The following is a 24,091-nucleotide window of genomic DNA, read 5'->3' as shown; positions in this document are numbered from 1 at the left end:
AGTTTAAGCAGTTAAAGCAAAAATATATGGAATAGTACAGCCTTTCCACTAAGCAATGCAATATTAATTGAAATCAAAGCTCTAGGATGTAATCAAAAGTGTATGTTTCTGTAATCTCATTTTGCGTTTGCAATGTTGAGATTTGAACATCTGAAAGAGTTTGGGGTTGTTTTTTTGGGTTGATGGGATTGCTTGGGGTTTTTTGTTTTTTGTTGGTTTTTTTAAACAAATGGCATGGAGTAGAAGGATACTTTTTTAAATGGAAAAAATTGATAGATTGATCGAGTGGATATTTGATCTTTTATTTGCATGAAGGTTCTGCTGTCTTTTTCATCATAAATGTTTACGTGTATATATATATACACACGCACACATTTATATGACAAAAACATCTCAGCTACGTTTATGAACTATGCACAAATATGCAAGACAAATAGTTATGAGTACACTTCAGAGGCTTATATCAGTTTCAAATATGCAATACAAAATGACAGGTTATTTTTAAAGGATTATTTACAGAATTCCTGTATAGTAAATACTCCCTTTTAATCTGGATGGCAGTAGTATTTACTGGCTCTGACGATCACTCAGAGGAATATTCATTATAAATGGTTTAGTGTTCTACATATGTACCAAGCACCCACAGACTTGTTGAAAGAGTGATACTAAGGAGTGTTTACACAGTTTTAACTTTTGAAAATATTTCATTTTTTATTTGTCTATTTGAGTGAAACAATATAAAAGCAATTAACTCAATTTCAGTAGGAAAGGATAGAAATAGATGCAAATAGAAATGCAACTATCATGTTTTGTCCTCAGAGAAAAAATTTCAAACTGCTGTTGACATATGGCATCTTTCTGAAGTTGTCTTGCTCCGAGAGGATATTTCTTTTCCTGCTTTGCTCACTCAAGCTGCATTTTTTTTTTTTTTGGGTGACACTTCAGTGCCAAACACTTGGATTGTATTAAATGCTTCAGACTTCAGTTTTGCATAGGCTGCTTTCCTTTATGTTATTTCTAGATATTTATTTGCCATGCGGGGGCATGGAGGGGTGGAGGTGGTAAAAAGGCCTAAATCCATAAACGGCATTAAAAGTTCTGACAGTGAAATACTGTGTGTCTTTCCCTGGTGCTTGTGTGAAATGATCTGGCAAAACAGATACTGCAGAAATAATGCATTTTTTGGTCTGCCTTCTCAAATGATAAATGTTCTTGTCTCTGTAGAGAATTTCTTACCAAACGTCGATTTTGCTAACAAAAAGCATCAATGTCTCAAATACTTTTGCAATGCGGCAAATGGAAAGTTACTTAGTTGTTTCTACTCGGTCTTTTAGAGAATTGGAAATCCGCTTATCAAAAGAATTGTTCAACTGTAACTCTATCTTTTCATAAGTTTTCATTATGTTAGTCACCTATTTACAGCAGAGTTAAGACTGTTTTCTCACCTTTAGTAATAGCACAGATGTATCAGTGTTGGAAAGGTAGGTGAGAATTTTTCAGTGGCTCTTATTGCCATCAGATTCTGCAATACTGAGAGACATGGAGGTTTGTGCCTGTTTTTAAAAATGTTGCATCACCAACTTCGGTTTTTTTTTTTTTTTGTGGCAGGAAAATTGCTGATGTGAGGTACTGCCCGAAAGAGTCATTCGGGGTGGTACCACTGCAAGGTGGTTTGCATCTGTGGAATATAAAGTATGGCCTGACCCAAAAACCAGGCTTTTTTTTTTTTTTTTTTTTTTTTTAAAAAAACCACTGTTGGTGGTAGCATTTTGCTTAATTGCAACCCTACTGGCACAGCTGCTGTTTTGTCAAGATTACATTACAATAAAATAAATCATTACATTTTAGAAGCATTTCGAATTTATTTTGGATGAACTTTGTTCTATCTTGCTTTAGCCAATTTATTTAAATTAAAAACAAATTTAAGATGTGAAACCTAGTGGCAGGGAAACAATGAGAGCCTGGAGGTCAGGCAGCCTCTGGAGTGGAAGTAAGAGAAGCTGTTAATTCTGACATCCTTTGCAGTTTTATTGGGGTTTTGTTTTTTCATATCTCCTGCAATTCAGATCTCTTATTTTAGTGGTTTTGTTATGAAAACAACTGGTTTCTAGACGGAATCTAAATTCCCAGCTTCATGCACACAGAGTATTGAAGAGGAAACATGTAGGCGTGCACAGATTAAGCTGGCACTTCTTCCCTTTAAGCACAATCACTAGAGCACAAGGATACTAAAACCAGCTGGTGTTCTTTCCAACCACATAGTTTCTCCTGTTTTGGAACCTTCCACTGACGACTGAAAAAATAATACAAGTATTTTTATGGCAATGAAACACTGATGTAAAATATCTGTTAAGTAAACGTCTTGGTTGCCGCGGTCCTACAGATTAAGTAAATACTCCTAGTTTGTTGCAAATGTTCTTGAAGGGTTCCAACAGTTGGCTTGACATGCGTTTTGCAAGATGTGTGGTCTTTTTAATTAGAACTTAAATAATATCTTGTTTCCTTCATTTTTTTAACATGTTGGAACTTCTGCATTTAAATTAGGAAAAAAAATGAATATATTACGAACTAGCATAATTATAACATTCTAGAATTATCAGTGCATAAATCAATCCTATATATTTCGAATACAAATTCTTATTTTTCTTAATTCTTGAAAGCACCTGTTATTTAAAATTGAAGAGTGACTTTTTAGTATGTTCTCACAGGAGCCTAATAGGCTGCGTAGTATTGTTCTCTGTGGCTACAAAATGTGTTCATTTAAACTGTAACACTCAGTTTTCTGACAAACACAGTGAATAATCTCCTGCTATTCTTCACTTGATGGCAAAGCTTAAATCAATAAATTTGATGACCTGAAAACACTCTTGAGTGAGACATTTTAGAATACGTTCTAAGAACTCAAAAGGTCAACTCTAAAGGAAACCGTTTTTATCAGAATCCAATATGTTGAACTTGATTTGTACAGTTTGAAATGAATGATTCAAAAAATTGTACTTGAATCTATTAACGTAATTAATATGGTTATGGTAATTAATATGGTTCATGGCAGTGTCTTTGCTTTCACTTGTTTTAAATTCTCCAAAGAATGAGATGTGAACAGACTGTGACATCATTAGTTAAGTGGGAATGCTTTAAATTTACTGTTAATTTACAGTTCTTATCACAGTTAATATATCTTACAATACCATTTACCTATCTGTTGTTTACTGTGTTCTTCTGTTTGCTCCAATCAAAAAAATAGTAGTTTTCTATTCCAGACAAATCACTGTGCTATCCTACATTAATTTTATCAATGTGGGTAGTAGAACTTGAGCCTGAGTTTAGTAATGGTTGAAATGTACTTGAGGGCTGAAATCAAAACTCTACTTATGATTGAAAGGCAGATCAAGAAGAAGAAAAAAAAATCTTCCCTGCCCCAAAGCAAAACTCAGGTGGTCTGGCTGAGGTTTCTCAAAGGCTGCTATAAAAACTCTAGTAGAGCAGAGTGTCCTGACAGGAAATTGAAAAAAAAAAAAACAAAAAAAACCATTACTGGAAGGGGAAAGTTACAGAATATCAAAAATTTATTGTGTCCAAAAAGTTTACTAATTACTGATAACTCTATATTTTTAACCTTATGAAATTGTCTGCCAGTGATGTCTTATAAAATATTATTTGCCTATGAAAACATTCCTGCAAGTAAGTTCTTAGAGAGAAGAATGCACAGTTAAGTGAGCCCAAAGTATCATTTTGACTTGAAAATTAGTTTTGTCAGAAGAGATTAATTTCTCGCGGTACAACATACACAGACTGAGGTGTTCTGTTACAGTAGGTTCCTTGCTTCCAGCATCAGCCAAGAGATGAGTGGCTCTTAGCTTGTTCACCTTTTCGATCACTTGAACGTTCACCCAGGTGCTTTGAGCCACTCTTTTTGGTACCCTTATGCTTCCTTCTCTGTCTGATGTTGAATGAGGCTTGGAGCTAATCATAATTCCACAAGAAAATTTTATTGATAAATCTTTTTAATAATACTGAGTCCTTTTATTGACTCGAGGATTCTGCTATGGGTTGGACTAAGAGCCTGCTTTTCAAGTTTGGGAGATATTTTTCCCAATTGGCCTAAAGCTGGCAGAAGCCAGGTCATCTTCCTCACACTATCAGGGAGGTACGATTATGCGAATCGTTTAAGAGTGCAGAAATGGATAACGAGCAATGGTTAGTTCACCACAACTCATACATATCTTAAGAAGAGATGAGCAAACAATAACCAGACTGAAAACCATCACTTCTTAGAGCACTGACTATAGTGGGATGACATGGCAAGGAGGACTGTTCTTGCTATTAAAGATTTTGAAGATTGACTCCGAAGAATATTATTATGCTTTTCTTGTGCATTATATTCTTACAAGCTTCACTGTAAGCATTGATAAAGAAAAAGGTTGATATGCAGAAAATAGAATAAAAATTGTTTGGAATACATTTTGAATACTTAGGTTATGGTCTCTTTTCAATATATGAAAAATTCTTGAGGTAATGCTTATTCATATTGTATAAAGGATAATCTTATGCTTGCATTCAGATATAGGCTCATGTTTATGTCATTTGTTGGGGGTTTTATTTGCATGGAAAATTGAGGTCGATTAGATAAGCTTACAGTATAAGTATTAATAATATAAATATTGTATAAAGCTCATGAAGTAGATGTCAAAAAAAAATTCATCTGAGGAGGAGGAGGATTCTAGGTTGTTAAGTCACAACGGGGTGCCAAGTATATCATGAGTTTTAAATGATTTTGGATAGGCTATTAGGATATCTTACTATTTTTTGTCATTGAGCTGAGAGGGGGAATTAACTGCTGTGAGGGGGAATTATCATTTTCCCCACAGTGAATGAGATATATGTTTCTCTTATGTTTTCATAGTGGGGTTCTGGTTCTAACCCAGTCGTTCCATCTCTGTGACAGCGTCTTGGCACAAACTAGCCCTCTGGTACTCAAATAAACAGCAAATAAATGGAGAAAGTCAAGGAAAGTGCAATATGAAACTAATAATTAGTTGTCAAAATTTCAGCTGGTTCACTCAAGTAACTTTCCCTTAATTCTCTTTTGCTTTCCAGAAATACAAAGAATATGAGAAGGATGTTGCAATAGAAGAAATTGATGGCCTTCAGCTTGTGAAAAAGTTAGCAAAGAACATGGAAGAAATGTTTCATAAAAAGTCTGAAGCTGTACGGGTAAGCAGCAGATCAATCTGCTATTTCATTCTGTGGTATAAAACTAAGTATGTGATTTAGGCTCTGATAGCTGTATTAGTGATTCAAGGTGCTGAAGTGGAACGGCTAAAGCATTTAGAAGTATTTTAGGATCAGTTCTTGAGACTAGATGTAAAAGTATTTATGTCATCATTAGATGAACGCAACAGTGTGCAGCAAGGTTTGGACTGCCGGTTTCCCATATGGGATTGTAAGATATCATTTGTGTTCAGTAAAACATGGTGACTACATATGGCTCTGCATTAAAATATGGTAGACTTGACAATATCAAACAAGAGAAGACTTAATTTCCTTGCTCTCCAGTATTTAAAAAAAAAAAAAAAAAACTGGAAGGGAGCTTCTGAGTTCATTAGCTATGCTTTAGTTCAGATCCCGAAAAAAGATGCAGATGCCTAAAATGGGACCAAATCCAAAATTCCTCTAACTGCAGTGAGTACTATATCACAGTAAAGGCGACTTATTAATGATAATTAAGGAGCTACGTCAAGCTTTCTGTACATCTTTTGAATCTCCATTCTGACCCTTATTTTGTGCTTAGTTGTTGTAGCTTTGGTGTTTTATTGGATTAGATTCTCCATAAAGAAGGAGAAACTCTTCTGTGTTTTGCTTTGTTGAATAGGAGTTTTTTGTAACACAAGCATCCTGAAGAATAGATAGCAGGTGTTCCTGTTGCAGTTTTCATTTTGCATTTAGAAATTTAGGTGACTGTGGCTAATGGTTGTTCCTGGTACCTCAGCTGTTTCAACTTCAGCTGCTCTGCTTCCTGTCACATCTGTCTGCTCAAATGAATTGAAGGTGTCAAAGTCTCAGCTGCGTTGCTGAAGGCGTCCCCCAAGCATGGGGAATTCTGTATGTGTAGCTGCAGGTAGGATTCGGTCTTCGGCCTTTTATTTTCGGTTATGGTGCAAAAGGAAGGAAGGAATTTGGCTATGTTTTAGAGGTTGAATCTTCTGGGCTGGCAGTGAAATAAAACATATTTCAGCTTGTAAACTGAGTGCGCTTGGCAGGGAAGCACAGAAAGACAATAAATGTGGAGCCCAGCAATGCTATTTTTACAGCCTGTTTTTTAGGGGAAAAACTGCGCTTTTAAGATGCGCGCACCAGCTTCCAGAAGCCTGCAGAATATTGACTCCAGAGAGATTGTTTTTCTTCTTTGTTAGCAGAGAAGAAAACTACTTAAAAATATGGAAGAGCGATCTTGATGAACACAGTCACTTAGAGCTGGCAATGACTAGCAGGCTACACACACGGAAGGAGAAAGTCTGTTCCCTGGCTAGGGGCTGTCATGAAGGCAGAGCAGCGGGGCTCTTGATGAAAGCTTTGCAGTGAATATTTTCTAATGTGAGCTTGTGAGGTGCTTAGAGTTGTTCTGGCCTTTAGAACTGATCCGTGAGCCAGCATGGGCCACTGCGCTCCGAGTAAAAAGAAGCCCAAATTCTGTGAGGCTAAAGCATGTGTATAATATTGTGAGAAAGGGTTTTAGTGCCACAAAAAACTGACTAAAATCCAGAATCCCTGATGCGTTTATGTCTTGTTTTTCTTTAATCTTTGGAAAAGAAGCTGGAGGCTTGGTTTGGACAGGGTCGCTTCATTTTAAAATAGATCTGCTTAGTATAAATCCCAGTAAAGTTGTTGTTCTGCATAATTGCATCACATGGTCCACCTTGGACAGTTGGAAGTGATGGCTAGAGATATGTTGGATGCATTTTATTTTCCTGTAATAAATTCTAAAAAAAGACAGTAATTTGCCACTAGCACGTAGTATTTTATGTTCTGAAATATTCTTTGGTACACTGCTGACTTTGCACAAGCTCACCTTTTGTATGTCGTTAGCTCGTTTTCCTATATCTGGAGAGGTAAGAGATACAAGATAGAAAGTTCATATGGAGCTAAGACCTCTATTCCATACCGAGACAAAACAATGCTGCGTTACGCTTCCTCTAGAATAATGGGATTTTGACATGAACCTTTGATAGAGGCATGTACTAAGAGCACCAAAACCTAGAAGGCAAAATAATGTTTTAGATGATCTACCCATGAACTGCCATGAACTGGCAGTAATATTTGGGTAAGTACCAAACAAAGAAATATGCAAAATATCCCCCTGCCCTAGAAATAATGGGGCATCCACTGAGAGGGTTCAGATCCAAATGATCCGAAAATATGCTGTTCCAATGTTACCCCAAACTGGCATCCCAAACCACTGATTGAATTTGCTTCAAGTAGACATCAAAATCCATAGTTTAGTTTAAAATGTTTTGAAGTGATTCATTTTAATCAACATATTTTCCTCTTTTAGCAGATGTAGCAATCTATGACAACTACTCAGAAAACCACCATAATATAAATTATTTAACTTGTAGGAAATGGCAGTAAGAAAGACCTGGAAATACAAAAATAGGATGGCTTGGAAAGGCCTTTGTGTGTGTGTGGTTTTTTTTTTTTTTTTTTTTTAAAGTTTTGTGTTGTGTCTTCAAACACATTAACTTGTTCTTAGCTACTAATCACTGTTGAACTCTTCTCCTTCCTCCCTTTATATTCTGGCTTGAATTTTTGTTTCTGTCTCATCACTTTTCATAGTGATTAGTTGGTTCAGTGTGATTTTTATCATATTCATCCCGTTTGAATTACCCTTCAGTATGCAATTATCCTATCACAGAATGTCCTATTTTTGTGCTGTCAGATACATAAAATAAATGGGAAACTGAAAGTGCTAAACCAATTATATAACCTTTTGTCACCTACTCACTGATGGAAACCCTTGCAAGCAACTTTTTTCCCCGGTGTTCACTATTTACATCAGATTTATGTCGGTTCAAGATATTTCTGTTAACTGTTTCTTCCCTGCTGTTTCCCAGCTTAATGGAATGTCAGAGGTGCAACTTCAGATTTGGTTTTCTAATTCTTGTGAGATGATTTAAGATAAGACCAATGAAGAGTTGGTTTGATTCAGTCTTGCTGATATTTAATTTTGTTTATAGTCGTGACAAATGCAGAGTTATCCATTTATCTTTTAGGCCATGACGTTAAGATTGGGAAAAGTCTTAGAGCCCATAAGTTGAAATAAGTAGAAATGTTTTCTAAGCTGTTCAACAGTGGTTTTAGCTTTACAGCCAAACCGAAATAATCACTTTGAGAGCCTTGTATAGTTCATTGTTACTTGTGGTATTCCTTCAATTGCTTTTCCTGGATTTTTTTAGTGATTTCACTTGTAGGATATGTGCTTGGACAGTCTCAATTTAAAGTTAACTGTGTTCTTTTTCTGTTTTTTTTTCCTTTTTTCTTTTTTTTTTATTTTGAGAAGGTCTTATATTATTTTACTTTTCTTACGTTACTTTAGCGTCTCCAGTCACGTTTGAAAACTGCAGAAACTAGGGCACTGTGACATTGTGCTCTGCAACAAATGGCTACCATAACAAACCTGATAACGGAAAAGAGGTGGAATTAAAACTATTAATTTGCAGTTTTTTTGGTGATGCGATGGGAAAAATCAATGAAAGGTGATACAGGACAAGGGGAACAAAGAAATTGAAATGAAAGAAAATTTCTTAGGGAATATTCTACAAGTTATTCTAAAGACTTTGGCTAGGTAGTTAAATTTCTCTTTTCATTAGTATTTCTCTGCAAGTAAAGAGAATCCTGTAAAAACGATTCTTAATGTACTTGTAAGACAGCAAATCAAGTGTTAAGGATTGGTTTTCTTTAAGGCAACTACTATTGCTGCAGCAGAAAATGCGAACACAAGATTTTCTTTTTTATTAACTTTTCCTACTGTAGCTACCTGGTGTTCATTGTGAAGCTGATTTTCATTATAACTGTACTGTGAAAAGTAATTGCTGTTGTACAGTAATTCAATTTCAGTGCATTCATGCATCAGTAAGCCAGTGGGGTTTATCTAGAGAAACCTGGGACTTCAAAGCTTTTTATCATGAAGTTCCATATGCAGAGAAACGTTTTTCCAAGGAGTAAAGTATCAGCATTTACATTTAACAAACATTTTCAATGAGGAGAAATGGCGCCCCCCCCCCTTTTTTTTTCTTCCCCACTGCTGATTTTTACACCAATCTTCAAGCTGTTTTCAGATAATATTAGGATGGTATTGTTTATGTATACAGAAAAAATGAAATGTATATTTGTGAAATGTCAGTACTTATTCATATACATATGTATGCATGTGCAGATTTTAGTGTGTGCGTGTATATATGTGTTTATGTCTTTATGCACATGCACGCACATATTGAGGTTTATTTATGTAATATCTAGTTATGCAATTTTTGAGGTTTCCATATATATATGCACATATATTAACTATATAAGCAATATATTGAACTACATGTACTCTAACCACATATTGCTAGACTAGTACTGATAAATTGGTGTCCTGATCAATTAATCAATTTTTATCAATAATAACAAATTTTCATATGTAATGAGTGCAAAATGAACTTGGCTGAATGAACGCAGAGGTAATGTCAGGTAATCCGAATCTAAGACGGAGAGTTCCTAAATGGGCAAAATATTTTTTCCGTAGGAATATTTTGCACTGCGCTCTAAACAGATTAGTTTTTGAAAGCTAAGAATTCACACTGAATTATATATACAATGAATCTAGCCTCTATTTACAAACTGCCTACAAGTAGTTTATTGTTTTCTTGGATGCATTTGATATTCAGCTAACTTTTGGTGTGTAGCTTAATGGAGAATGCTCACTCGTTTGATCAGACACATTGGTCACAGAGAGCAGTTTTTATTTTCTGAGTGACTGACTAGCATTTAGACGTGGATTTTGAAGGTGAATGCTTTAGTATACCAATTTCCTAGCCACTGTTTAAATGCCCTTTCATTCCAGGCGATATTTCAATCATTCGCTTTAGGACTGCTGCTTCCAGTTGATGTCTCTGAACTCGGGCAAAAGAGTAATAACAAAAAACTAAGTTATAAAACTGAACTCCAGCGTTAAAACAGTGTTATTTTTTCACATGTGCTCATTGATAAGGAAGCTTTTCTAGGATGTTGTTTTTTTTTTTTCCCTTACAGTAGATTGTTTTTGTTACCTTCTTCAGCTGAGGCTTTCTCCCTGTTCACATTTGAGCCTATTGCCACCTTTGTCAGTGGTTAAATCCCTGCAAGCATCATGACAACCCAAGAGAAGTGGAGGGGAGGCTGCAGGGAGAGGGCATGAGGGATGCAGGAGGTACCCGCGTGTGCTGTGGCAGGTTTGTTCGATGAGTGAGGGGTAGCGACAAAGGTGTTATATGGAAAATGGGAACCTGATCTAGGACTTTAAACAATACAAACAAACACAAAACTCCTTTCTGTTCAATAGTCTTAGATCTGTGTTCTTAATACCACTGAACAGTTTTTGTTTCTTTCTTTCTGTGTGCGTCTGTGACCAAAGCACATTCGACCCTGCATACGGGGGGAGTGAATCTGTTGAGTTGAGAAAATATTATTTTTACTTGGTTAAATTTCAAAAATCTGACTGAACTTTATAAATTATATTGAAAGGACATTTAACACGCGTATTACATTGAAGGTGCATTCACCTCTGATTGCAAGTACTGATGTACAGAGCTCACTAGTTTATGGAGCTGGTCGCCGGCAGCCCCGGCGCTGCTGTCAGGAGCGGTCCCAGGCCCCGTAGCGCGCTCTTCCCTGTGCTGCAGAGCGCTTCCCAGGCGTGGAATTCACTGCATGCCTTTTGTTCAAATACCTCCAGCTGCAGTATGCTCTGAGAAAAAGCCATTGCCAGTATCCTAGGTCCATTGTTTATTCTGTTTTCTCACAACCAGTTGTCTGTCCTTGGTGCAGACGTTTAGGTACGTGCAGAGTAGTCTTGTTTCATACGGCTTCCGCTGCGGTTTTAAATAGATTAAAAAAAACAAAACAAAAAACAGCCAACTCCGTAATTTTCTACTTCTTAATTCTTTGTATGTAATATGATTTAAGAATTGCTAGAATGTAGTCACTGGTTTGCTATCCAGATTGTACTTTGTTAACTCGAAAGTTCTTCCCACTTCACCTTCCCACAACACCTACAGAAAATTTGAGGCAACATTGATGTATCTTCCAAGTGACTTTTGAACTGATGTTTTTTTCTGAGCAAGATGGTTTGAAAGGTACTGTTTTGTATATCCACTGTGTATTTTGTTACAGTGTGATTTTTTTTTTCCTGTTTTTCTACTACTTTAGTCAGCATTAGACTGGGAATGCCATTCTTTTTAAAAAAAAAAAAAAAAGGCAAGTCATTTTTCATATTCATATAATAGACAAAAAGGTCTTAAATGTGAAAATTTATTACTTTGCCCAACTCCCTGTTTCTGAGCGTATACTTAATGCATTTCTGCTGTCCACACTATTTCCTCATTCAGCTAATTTGCATTTGTAGAATTATAAGGAGGGAAAATTGATATCAATATGCACTCTTCAAAATTTTGCTGTTCAGCTGGTGCTAGTCTGATCCCTAACTTTTTAATATTTTAAGAAAACATATTTTTTATCAGCAGATTAAAATGAAGAAAATACCATTAAATTTATAAAACTACTGGAGGAAAGAACTGTGAATGGTTGTGGGTGGAAGGAAATTATGGTGAATTAACACAGTGTCACTATAAATAGTTTCAAATGACAGAATAAAGACATAATGAATAAAAGAGAGATGGCTATAATTGTGTTAATTACTGGCAACAAATTAAAGGTTTTCTGCAATATTTTTGTATTCACATTTAGTATTTTAACTATAATTATTGCTAGTTACTTTTGGTATCATTTGAATTTTGCTCACAATTTGACTGGTCTTTCATACGGAAGTGATGAATTTCCATTCTGAAAGTGTTAAGAGCTTTATTTACCTTTTGGCAAATTAGACTACACTAGAAAATGAAAAGATGGTTAATAATCCACTGACAGTCCTCAAGAGTATTCAGTTGCATAGTACATAACCCTTGACAGTCATATCTTGAACAGTATTTAAAGGAACAGCAGATGTTTTTCTTGTTTACTGCCTTTGGGCTTCATATTGGTTGCTTTTGCCAAAGGTGCAAAAATGAGGATCTTCAAATGAAGCAGCAGCAAGCCTGTTCTAGTGCAGTTTAGCTAGGTCACGTACTGCTCCTTTGCTTTTTAGAACTGTGAGCTTCCCAACAAATGGGTGTATTTGTGAACAAATATCTCTATGAATTCTGAAAGGACAAGCAAAAGAAAAGGAAATTTCTCATTTATTGGACCACGGATCTCAGGTAGGCCTTTTTTATCCTTAGCCTTCCTTCCCTCCGTATAACTGCAGTATGGGTGCTCTGACTTGTGTTGCCACTGTGCAAAAGGAGTGAAGAGAAAGGGTGCAGCCAGCTTCTCTCTCCCCTCTGCTGTCTGGGTAAGGGGACAGCCTGAGCATCGTCTTGTAGCCCTTTGGCGAGGTAGGTGATGTTTACTTCTGCTGTGGTCTTACGGAAGTTAGGGATTCTGTCTGTAGACATCTCTGAATCATAGCAGGGACTCTACTGCCATTGATTAAACTGTATCTAACTCATTTGTCCTAAAATCCAACTGAGACCAGAAGAAGCTACTCTCTGAATAGGTATGGGGGGGGGGGGAAAACCCTGAAAAAACAAGTTATTTTCCCTTTCTCATGCAGACTGAATTTCTGTTTAACTTCCATAGACTAGAAGGAGAAGAATCAAAACCTTCAGAGAGGTCTTTGACCTCTGCTTAATCCCTTATTTTTAACAGTTCAGATGTGCATTCATTGTGAGGACTTTAAATCAACAGAATCTTATAAATCAATCTTTTTCCTCTGCACAGAGTGATTTTGTTCTTTTCAGTCTCTGAGCATCAGCCTCTACTAGAGAAAGAAAGAATTTGCTAGATTCATTTTTGAGGAAGGGCAATAGTTCACGTTCATAGTATTTAGGAAGTTTGGGGATAGGTATTTGTCAGGATTTTCAGGGAGTTATGTATATAATCTGATATATGCAGTATTCAGAAACTACTGTTTCCTAAACACATGTTTTTATGGTTCTGCGGATTTGAAGCTCTAATTGTGTTGATACAGCTTGAAGTAAATATCTAATAAAAACAGAGCAACTTGAATTACACTTTCAATTTTGGCTCACTTTACAACTCTGGCATATTTGTACCGGAAAGTAAACTAAAACTCCAAGCTCAAGAGTCCACACAGTTTAACTGGTTTTAGGGGATTTAATGAGGTTCTTTAGGAAGTTCAAATTTAGAAAAAATGCTCTTAAGAAAAAGAGGGGAAAAATGAAGACTTGCAGAGGAAACCTAAAAGCATTTGCTGCTGGAGATGATTATGAAGGTTTTATCTTTAGCGATGCAAAAAGAAGTGAAAAGTATTTAAAGATATTGCATTCAAGTATGATCTGAAAATACAAGCAGAGAGAAAAATCAAACCAGCTACTTCACAGAATGATTGATTTATCCAACTTCCCTGCAAAGGTACATAACATTTAGGCTTCATCATCAACATAAAATAGCTTTCCACACAGCAGGAGGAAAACAGTAAAGAAGAAGAAGAATTCACTAGGAGAAATTAGCCCCATGTATCCTTCCTTCTTATCACTGTTCAGGGTATTGGCATATTGTACTATTTCTCTTTAATGTTAGTGATTTTAAGAAAAATAGTCATATTGTCTAATTTGGTGTTCATTGTGTGATTTATACTAGCCATTTCAAATAGCAATGTTTTATAGTTGATTTTTAACCCTACCATAACAACAGTTATCAATTGTTATTCTTATTTCCTATTTTAAATACCTACCAAACCATTTACATGAAAATGACTGCTAAGCTACAAATAAGCTCTGGTGGCAAAACAGTTTGGCAATAGTATGCAGTGTCTCTGACCACTTGAAACTGCTCCAAGTGTTCCTCCATAGCAGTTCTTAAAGTGCTCAGAAGCACACTGTGATGAAAGGTGCTGTACAGAGAATTCATTAGTATTGGTTTCTGGAGCTTTTGCACTTCAGCTTGCTCTTATCTGTGCTAAAGCTTCTGACACACACATTAGGTCAGGTACCGTAGCCTATACTGCCACTGAAGCACCATTGGATGAGGCCCTCCTAAGTAAATCTTTAGGGCCAAATGCCCCATTTATTTTTTTTCACTCCCATCTGTGAGTTTATTTTACTTCAGTATAATTAGATGGGAAGATGCATGCTAAAAATATTTTCAGCCTAGCTGGTTTGTTGTATCATCACTGGCAGCACTGATTATGTATTCCAAAAGTGTATGATATTGATTGACACAGATACTGGATTTCTCACCTTTTGGATTTTTAAAATTTATTGATTTAAAAGTTACTCTGGCCCATCTCTGTTTCCCTGGAGCCTGTAGTTACTTTTGTCTTCTTATTTGAATATATTTATGTTTGGGGATATCTGCCTCATATCAAAAGGGGTGTCCTCTTAGATGTAAACCAAAGTACGACAAACCCATCCTTCCCCCAGTTAAAAAAATTTCTTTAAGACTGGAAAACCAGATGGAATCTAGAAATGTGCCTTTTAGGTGCACTGACTCTCTAACCTTTCAAGACAGCCTCAAATGCAGATGAGGGATAAAGCAACTCTTCACAGCAACATTGAGTTGGAGATGATCACAATTTCTCCTTGAGGAAATCAGGAGTGCAGGGTTATCAAGAGTGGCCTAGTGCCATGTGAAACACTTCTGGGAAACAAAAGCAGATTGAAAGGGAGGGAAGATGCTTTTGCAGTTTGTTCATCTGATTTCTTTTTTTTTTTCTTTTTTTCTTTTTTTTTTCGTTTGGAGAGTTGGTTCTTTTGTATGATGTAAGCATTACTGTATTTTAACAGCTATTTAAACTGTAATTGTAGTATGACATCCTAAATTTAATACTGTAGAACCTTAAAAGGTTAAAGCTAATCATTATTTTGAGTTTTGATGAGTATAGGGGGGGAAACAAAATGGCTTGAGTTTTATACATTAGCATTACACTTGAGTTCTGCTAGACTGTACTTTAATATGCTTACAAGCTGGCACTGCTTTTTCAAAAAGAAGTTTCCCCCATCCAGCTTGCTGAGGTACTTGCTCCTGTCCCCTTTCTCTGTCACTTTTCCTCCCCCCGCCCCAGGCTGTGCCGTGACAAATGTTTGTTGGCTGGGCAGGGCCAAGTCTGAGAATAAGACTGAAGAATAACCCACACCAAAACAAAAAAACAAGTAAAAAGAGACTGTCTTTTGCCTAGATTGGTTCTGATTTTGTTCGGTGTATGAGATCTGAAGTTCTTGTAACGGCAAGGCACAGGCAGGAGCGAGTTGTACCAGGTCATGAACAAGGATGGCTGCCTTTGCCTTTTCTGGGGGGGAGCGGGGTGGCACTGGTTGCTCAAAACTGCATTGAACTATATTTCTGATTGTTTGGGTGGTGGTTAGGATCTTCTTGATGGTTGCCCAGCTGTTCAGAGAAATGATCTAATCACCTTTGTGTAAATTAGATAAATCGGATGTTGTACGTGTAACTGTGGCCGTTGCTTTTTGCTGGTGTATGCCATGCTAGTAGGTGCGTGTTTCCCCCTAACCTCGTCCTGTGGGATCAATTTCCTATACGCGTTGGCTGCACAAAGCTCGGCTCGCTAGCTCAAAGTCTAGATTTAAAATCTAGACGTTTCACATTAGGAGCTTGAATCTCTAGGGCTTGGGAAAAGGAAAAAAAAAAAAAGACTTGGACTTTCATTTCCTCTGGACTTCAGGAAAGTGGTGTGCACAATGAATGTGTGGCCTGTTAAATTTCAGGCTTTTGCTAGGCAGGCAGGCAACAACACAGAAACACCATAAATCCACTGAAGCCTGAATTCTCTCGTAGCGCTCAACTTCTGATGGCACTTTTGTCATTGTCACTGGAGATAAACCTGCTTTAGGGGTACTCTAAGGGGTGAGAAGAATCATGCTAAAAATGCTGTGTTGTTGTTGCTAGCATTGACTGACTGACTGATTAAAATGTGTTTTAAAATAATCTGATACCAGATTTCAGATCATTTCCAAAGATGGACTCTAAAGGTGGGGTCTCATGAAACTGCCCAGGCAATTCTTTCCATGTAGACAGAAAAGAGAATTTAAAAAACCTCCGCTGTAGCATTAGGGTTTGTAAAAGAACAGCGGAGGGCCCCAGCTCCGTAAAGAAGCACGGCAGTGCCTCTGGGTGAGAGCAGATGTGTGACGTGTTTAGGATTGCTTTTCTGTTTTAAGATGATACACAGTTACAAATCTTTCAAAAAACAGATTTGTGATTTTTATTTTTGCGATACTTTAAGTTTGGAAGCAAGAATATTGCATGACTTGAAACTGCTGGGTGTCTTTTTCTTAAATGTTGTGTGTCTTTTGGTATTTTGTCTTTGGTACTGTTAGCAATACTAATCAAGAGGGTATAGTCATTTATTTCAGATGGCATTGTGTCTTCAATAGTATGTAATTATGTCACATTAACTTTGGTATATGTTTTAAAATTAATTACAAATTAATTGAGAACAAATATTAAATCATAGAGAACACTATAACTCACTTTACTGTCCATATGAATAAGGCTATGTATTCCTGGACCAAACATTTTTCTGTACTTCAAGTGTGTATCGGATGATTGCTTCTGGCAGTGCTGTGCAAGGCCCCAGGAGGACAAACAGTTTGAGTAAATCATGAAGAAAAAAAAAAAATGCTTCATGGAAGAAATAAACAGTTCCGAACTAATGCTGTAAATTGAAGCTTTATTGATGAATCTGTTTTTTATTATTAAGGTTAAATTGCAGCAATCGTTGAAGGACAAAGCAATACAGAAATACTACATTATAGAAAAATATTGTGCTTTGTAGTTCTGTGGGGTCATTTCAGCAGGATGAAAAAATGCACCAAAAACATTATATGCAAGAAAAAAGGAAATAACTGCTCTGTACCTGTGAGTGTATTTGTTTTTAAAACAAGCTGGAACTGGAGAAGCAAGCTGTGCTGCAGAAAAAATTTCAAATTCTACACTTAAAAAGATTTCCTATATTTTCACATTACCCTTCCTAGCTTTGTCTCGTTTATTCTCATGCCAAACTAACAGGCACTTAATTAAAGGATAATGCCGTGCTATGATTGATGGTAAGAATACCAACTTGATAATCTGTCTCCATCTAAAAATTTTCTCACGTTTAATGAAATAATTTGTAAAACATTTAATGACCAGTATTGATATCTGATAATCAGATATCAACTGATTTTTTTGACTTGCTATTGATATTGCTCAGATTTACGTGCTGAGATCAAATTGTTAGAGGTGTGGAGGCAGAGAAAACGTGAAGTATTTCAGCGTCAACACAGGCGATTCATCTTGGTAACAGTTTGTGTTTCCTGTATAGGAAAATACTTTGACCAATTTAAAAGCTGTAAATGTCCTCCTCATGAAGGCCTCAGTGCAGTGGGGAAGGAGACACATACTGAAGGAAAAGAGACCAGAGCATGTTGAAACATGGAAGTGGTACGGAAAAGATATATGCGGCAACCGTAGTAGTGCCGGACCATGTTGGGTACGTTACCATCAGCAATGTGCTGGAGCCCCTTAAAAGGGGAATGGCCTAACTGTGTGTGTCAAAAGAGCTTAGTGGAGAGAGCTAACGTCACTACTTTTATTCTTATGCGTAAGGATAAGATACTTTTAAAAAGCCTTTTTTTCTGTTTGATCAAAATACCTTCAAACTTTTGGCACCGGCAGAGGATGCTTTAAGGGAGAACACTGAAAAAGCTCACTCGTTGCTACTTTGCACCTCGGTATCTTTAAGAAGTGATTTTTTTTTTAAAACCCATCAAGACTTGGACTATAAAGAGATTTTATCCCCTTTAAAACCCTGGGTGGACTAGAATAAAGTCTATAATTAAGCAAGATTGGCTTGTGTCGTAATTCTTCGTTATACTGAAAAAAAATGAGTTTTGTCAGGAAAATCATATTTTTATCATTCATTTCCCATATCTTGTGGAGAGATGGTAATTTAGCACTTTGTAAATGTGCCAGTAAATTAGTGATTCTGGAGTCATTAATTTTGCATTTATCTTAATTCTGTTACATTTATGGATATTTATGGGTTTTTTTTTATATTTGAAAAAATATTGCTACAGTGTTATTTTTAAGATGGATTTTTAAGATGACTAAATTATCCTATTTTAATGCAAATGTTTTTGACATATAAAAGTAGAAATGCTGCCTTGATTTTTGAATTAAGCAATTTTCTTTTTAAATGTCACTGTGAATCATTAAAGAAATAGCAATAGTTATTTTCCTTTTGCTTTTGAATAATTTCATGCTCGTGGTCTAGTAATTAACTAGCCCCTTGATCCTCATTTTTGACTAAAGTGCAATAAGGAATTAGACAAATTCATAAAAGATAAGTCCATAGGTGGCTAATTAATATGCTGATGGGCAACCTTTAGCACAGTAAACCCGTAAAACACTGATTGCGGTAAGTTAGAGTGGCCTACTGAAAAGAATTTCTTTGTGCTATTTCTTTCTTCAAGTTTTTCTCCAGCAGCCGCTGTTGAGCACTGCTGGAGAGAGGTTCCAAGCTGTCTTTGGTAGGTGGCAACTTTATATGGTGTGATAGCGTAGACTCGTTCTTGTAATTCAGTGAATCTCTTAAGCTGAACTAAAGAAGTTACTAGATGAATGCTGTGCTTTTGAAGGACTAAGTAGTTTGCTGAGTGTACAATACAGTTCTTTGGGAGCTGATTATAATCTTTCACTAGAAAATTGCATTTTATTACGCTAAATGCTGCGTGTTTCTGGCTTTTGTCTTCTCCCCATTCTTCTATTTTCTAAGCTCAGGTCAGTGTTATAATGTCACCCAAACTGGACTTTCATGACCTCTTGCTGAATCTTCCACCTTTCTGCCCAAAGACGGAAGTGAGCCATGCAGATAATATTGGACTGTCCTCTCTTAGAGCAAAGCCAGAGTAATGTTCAGGAGAAACTTGTAATGCTGCTTGATAAGAATGAAGCAAAAATCCCTCCAAATTCGATCAGTATGAGTCTTAAGCATAAAAACGTAAACATAAAAACAGAGAACTGCCCTCAGTTTAAAATGGTCGAAGGACTTTGGGTTTTCAGTTTTCTCTTCAGTCACCGAAACTGAGCTTTTTTACATATGGTACCATTAATACTGATTACAGCAGAATACAAAAGATAAATATATCTTTTCCATTAATTGTAATAAAATATTGTTCAGCTGTTTGAACCAGATCTCCATCCCTGTCACAGTGCGAGCGATGTCTTACCTTCTGTTCCTGCCTGTAGGTAACCATTTCTGAACTCTCCCCCGTACGCCTTCCTTACTTACCCTGTCTTCCTTCTGAAGACATGATTAATTGGTAGTAATACATGTTATCACTCCATTTCTCTCCTAATGACTGTAGTGGAATATATCACATAAACAGTTCACAGAATTGTTTGCTGTTTTTCCTCAGTAGATGGTATGTGTAGTTGGGAAGCTGTAGGAGCAGAGATCAGTAGATTGGTGAAGTAGCTTAGGCCGTTCGCCGCCGCAGGCTGCACCGAAGGAACTATCAATGTCTTTGATAGTCTGGTTTAAGCCAGAAGCTGTTGTAACTCTGTTTTGTGAGTTCATAGAAATGATTTAACTAGCTTGGTTCTCCCTTCTTTTTAAACGCATTATCATCTAAAAGAATGATTCCTGATCACTGTTATGTGGCTTTTGTACTGAACTCTGAGGTGATTAATTCACTTGTTCTGTACTATAGCCATACTGTCTGTCACTTCCTTCACAGATCCCTTTGTGGTCTCGTTGATTAACTGCCAACATGCTTATTGCTTTTTGAAGAACTTACATTCCTTTCCTAATATTTTATTGGGCTCCTTTAGTTTCAGACTACTTGTTAACTTTCTTATTTTTCTTTGCTGTTGTAAACCTAATGAAATTAGTATTGCTTTCCTAATTTTTTTTCCTAATTTAATTTTTCAAACTTGTATTTTTATTACTATTCTTATTTTTGTATGTAATATATCTCATTGGAATTATATGTTCATTGTCACCGGATAAGGAAAATGCAAACTGATTCTTCTGTGATCACCCTGAGGTGGAATTCCAGGAATAATTTTCATCTGGTGCTTTCTCTTTTGGACCTCACTGTCTAAGTTTATTGCCTGTTAAAGAAACAATGGCTATAAGCCAGTTTACAACTATTTTGTGTAGGGAGATATTTTTGAAGGTAAGTGTTCGAGGAGAAGGCTGACTTCTTGCCCCTTCAGAATGTTAAAAATGATGATTGAAATGAAACCATATTAGATATCCGGTATTTTTGGTGCAAAATTTTCAGGACTAAGCCATGATGATTTGGTTCAGTTTGGTAGAATCAGCTTTTATTTTTTTTTTTATCAGAGCCTATTCCCCGAAAATTTCTTAATGGATGTGGGGATGGTCCCAGTCACTCTTGCTTCTCTGTGTCTAGAACTGGGTCATCTGCATTTGGTTTTGTGCTCTTTGGTATATTGATACACATTTTTAAATGTCAATTACTTAATAGTTCTGCTGCCAGGTGGCTGAAAAGTCTTAGTGAAAACGTTTGTTATTTTTTATGGAAAAAGAATTAGTATTATAACAGCCTGCGATATGAAGGGGGATTAAAATATTCTAATAAATTCATCTAAAAATTATTTAGCTAATGACAAGATTTGAAAGCCAGTTTGTGTAATGCAGGTATAGCCCAGTCTGACTTTTGCAAGACCCATCTTTTTGTGTGCATGCATAAGTACTACAAGATAGAGCAGGTGAAAAGTTTAGCTGTGTCACTGTGATCTCTGAAGATACAACCAGACAATGGCACAAAGAAGTCTTATTAAAAGAGCAACAAAGAACTAGAGCATTATAAAATGTTTTAAAAAGTAATGTAAAATAAAACATTGACCTATAGATTACATGTTATTAGAAATATTTCTATTGTAAAGTATTATCAGATCAATCTGTAGGCCTGTATTTTTTTATTGCTAGTATCTTGTTAGAGTGCATGGCAGCTACAGGAGAAATATTATCTCATATAGATATGCGGAATCATAAAAGTCCAGCTGGTCTTGCAGAGGGTTCCCTGTATTAAAGGGTATAAGATGTAGTCACCAGAAACTCTAAGTCTTCTCTCTGAAATCACTAAAATATTTCATCTAGAATGCCTTTCATATATAATGCATGATTTCAATGTATTCTTAAAAAGCTTCATCTCAAAGCAGACAAGTTAATAATCACAGAATAATGTAGTGTATCTCATGTCATTAAGACAAAATTCAAGATTTTTAATAGTCCTTTCTTCGATCTTACAGTATTCTAGGGCAGAATTCAAGCACAGATACATGCTTTATAGATAACTGTGAACGTTGAGCATTTCAGCAAGGAGATTCTTCAGTCTGTCAAAGCTAAAATATTTACCAAATGATGTGGATGTTTGTCCAGTAAGAAATTATTAGGGCCACCAACTCATTTCACAGAGGACCTTGATCAACCTGCAGTGGTAGCTTGGAATTATTGCTAACAGGACTGACTATATGAGAATGATCTGGAGGAGAAAAGCCTGTTTTATCTGTCATAAATCTCTAACTAATTGGTTCCAATTATTTATATGACAAAGCACTAATAATTTTAAGAAAGTGAAATGAGAGTGTAGTATGGTGATTGTTACTCCAGAAATTAGTAGCACTGCAGTCTAAAGTGGTCTGAAGATTTAACTTCAGTCCAAACAAAAAAACATGAAATTTTATTTAGGAAAGGATATCATTTCAGTTTCACTATTGCTTGCCTATACTGCCTCTTAGGAAAGAAGTGGGTATAACCTGCTGGTACAAAAGTAGTCTCTAAAATTTAATCAAAACATAAAGCTATAAATCTATCAATCATTCTAAACAGGATTTGTATATTTTTCTTTCCCTCCCCTCCTTTGATTTCTTTCCTCCCCACCCTGGTTTCTTCCCCCCTCCCACCTTGGCTTCTCCCCCCCACCCTCCCTGATTTCTTTTTTTTTTCTTTTTTTTTTTTTTTTCCTCCCTTGGTTTCTTTTTTTCTTTCCCCCCTCCCTTGGTTTCTTTTTTTTTCCTTCCCCAAAAAAGGGCTTGTCAACCCCACTATTTCAACCCACACAATTCTACTTCCTTTGAAAATTCAGCCCCTTATTTCTACTAGTTAATTATTTCTCATGATATTTATTTATGAAGAGTTGAGAATAGAAAATTTACGCGTGAATTTTACTCTTTTCTGTAGGTGCTATTGTGTTAGAGCTAACTGTTTTTGCCTTCTGGTGTGGCATGGTGTATGAATTAGGTGATTCAAATCATTTTAATGTATTCTTTTGATGCAGTAATCACACAATAACATTAAAATAACTAAGAAAATGAATCATTCTTTGGAGTAGAATAAACAGAGAAATCTAAGTAAAACACTTAGCTGAAGTTTGCAAAGTTGTATATCATTTGTCTTTCACTTTTATATAGCTTTGAGTCTCCTCTTTAATGTTTTATGTGTTATCACATTTGTGGTTAAAAGCTGTTAAATTGCTCCACTTTACCTTTCTTTCACTGGGGAATTCAAGTACTCTGAGCCAAAATTAGCGTTGAGGTCATTACAAAGACACTGCTGATATTGTATTTCATACTTAATGAATCTTTATTGGCATCTTGGTCTAACCTTGGCTCTGCTTAGTGAATCATAACTTGGCAGTCTTTGAGGAGGTGCTCCACTGTCCTAGCAGACTGCTGTGTAAATAAACTTGGCCCTTCATGGGTATGGGCAGTTTCATAATAAAATAGAGTTTTGGTTCTTATGCAGGAAAAAAAAATCTGTGCTCTACTAAGACCTTATACCCTAGGTAGCTGGGTAGTGTATGTAGTCTATAAAAGTGAAAAGCAGTGGCATTAGATTTGAACTTGGTGAATTTAACATAATCCTCCTGTTAGTAAAGCTGAGGTTGGCAGCCTTCAAAAGCTCCTCAGTCATTCTGCTAAAATTGTACTTTGTCTCTTCATTCCTGAAGACCTCAAAGCTTGTTGCAAACCTCAGAGTTTTCAGTATGTTCAAACTTTTTGGGGAAAGGGAGAGATAGATGATATTTTTATTTTATAACTCAGAGGTGGGCTTAAATTAACATGTCCCATATCACACAGTAAATACATGTCACAATTGAAATGCAACTCCAGTATTCCTCATCTTACCTTTCAGTATCTTCATGTTTAGCCAGAGAGCTCCCATCCCTTTTATTGGGCATGGAAAGTCCTTTCTGTGCTTCGTTTGTCTTAATGGTACTCTGTCTCCCTTTGCTGCTTCAGCTCCTCACCCATTAATGCCAGAGGACACTCAATATTTTTGTTCTAATTCCTTTTGTTGTCAAAATAGGCAGTGCAGGAGGGAAAACACATACTTAAAAAATGGCAAGGTCCTGGAATGTTGTGGTAAGATAGAAAATTAGACATGTTTTTAAAGGTAAAAAATATTGGAGAAATTCCTATTTCAAAATAACTAGTTATTCATTTCCCCTTAGAGATGGTCAGACTTGACATTTATGATGTGTGGGGAAAAAGTGAAATAAAAAAAAAAGTATTTCCGTATAGAATTCATTTTAAAAAATTTTCATTTAAGTAGAAACTCGGGGAAGAAATTTGAAACCCCAGAACACAGATTTTTCTGGAAATATGTATATTTCTAGCCAGTGAGTGCAAATGGCATTGTGATGGAAGCGTGATCTAGCAGATGATCATAATGGTGCACCCTGGCGTTGCCAGGGGCTTCCAGTCCTCACCAGGAAGTGTGGGCAGTTGGTGGACTCGTCTTGGACCTTTGGGCTTCTTCATC

At 36.3% G+C, this 24,091-nt stretch overlaps 1 protein-coding gene across 3 annotated transcripts in view; it reads left to right on the top strand.

The window, feature by feature from the left end:
* Positions 1 to 24,091, top strand: part of CACNA2D3 (calcium voltage-gated channel auxiliary subunit alpha2delta 3) — a 476,420-nt gene that overhangs the window by 98,864 nt on the left and 353,465 nt on the right. For all 3 annotated transcript variants that reach the window (XR_696027.2, XM_068907198.1, XM_068907199.1), the window contains exon 3: positions 5,098 to 5,214. Coding sequence is in view for 2 of the 3 variants with exons in the window: in XM_068907198.1 (XP_068763299.1) it covers positions 5,098 to 5,214 (117 nt within the window). In the remaining variant the exon portion in view is untranslated. The remainder of the gene's footprint in view (positions 1 to 5,097; positions 5,215 to 24,091) is intronic.

This window comes from Struthio camelus, chromosome 14 (assembly GCF_040807025.1).
Source record: "Struthio camelus isolate bStrCam1 chromosome 14, bStrCam1.hap1, whole genome shotgun sequence".
NCBI classification, from domain to species: domain Eukaryota; kingdom Metazoa; phylum Chordata; class Aves; order Struthioniformes; family Struthionidae; genus Struthio; species Struthio camelus.
Note: the sequence above shows the minus strand (reverse complement) of the source record. Positions and strands in the feature narration are given on the sequence as shown.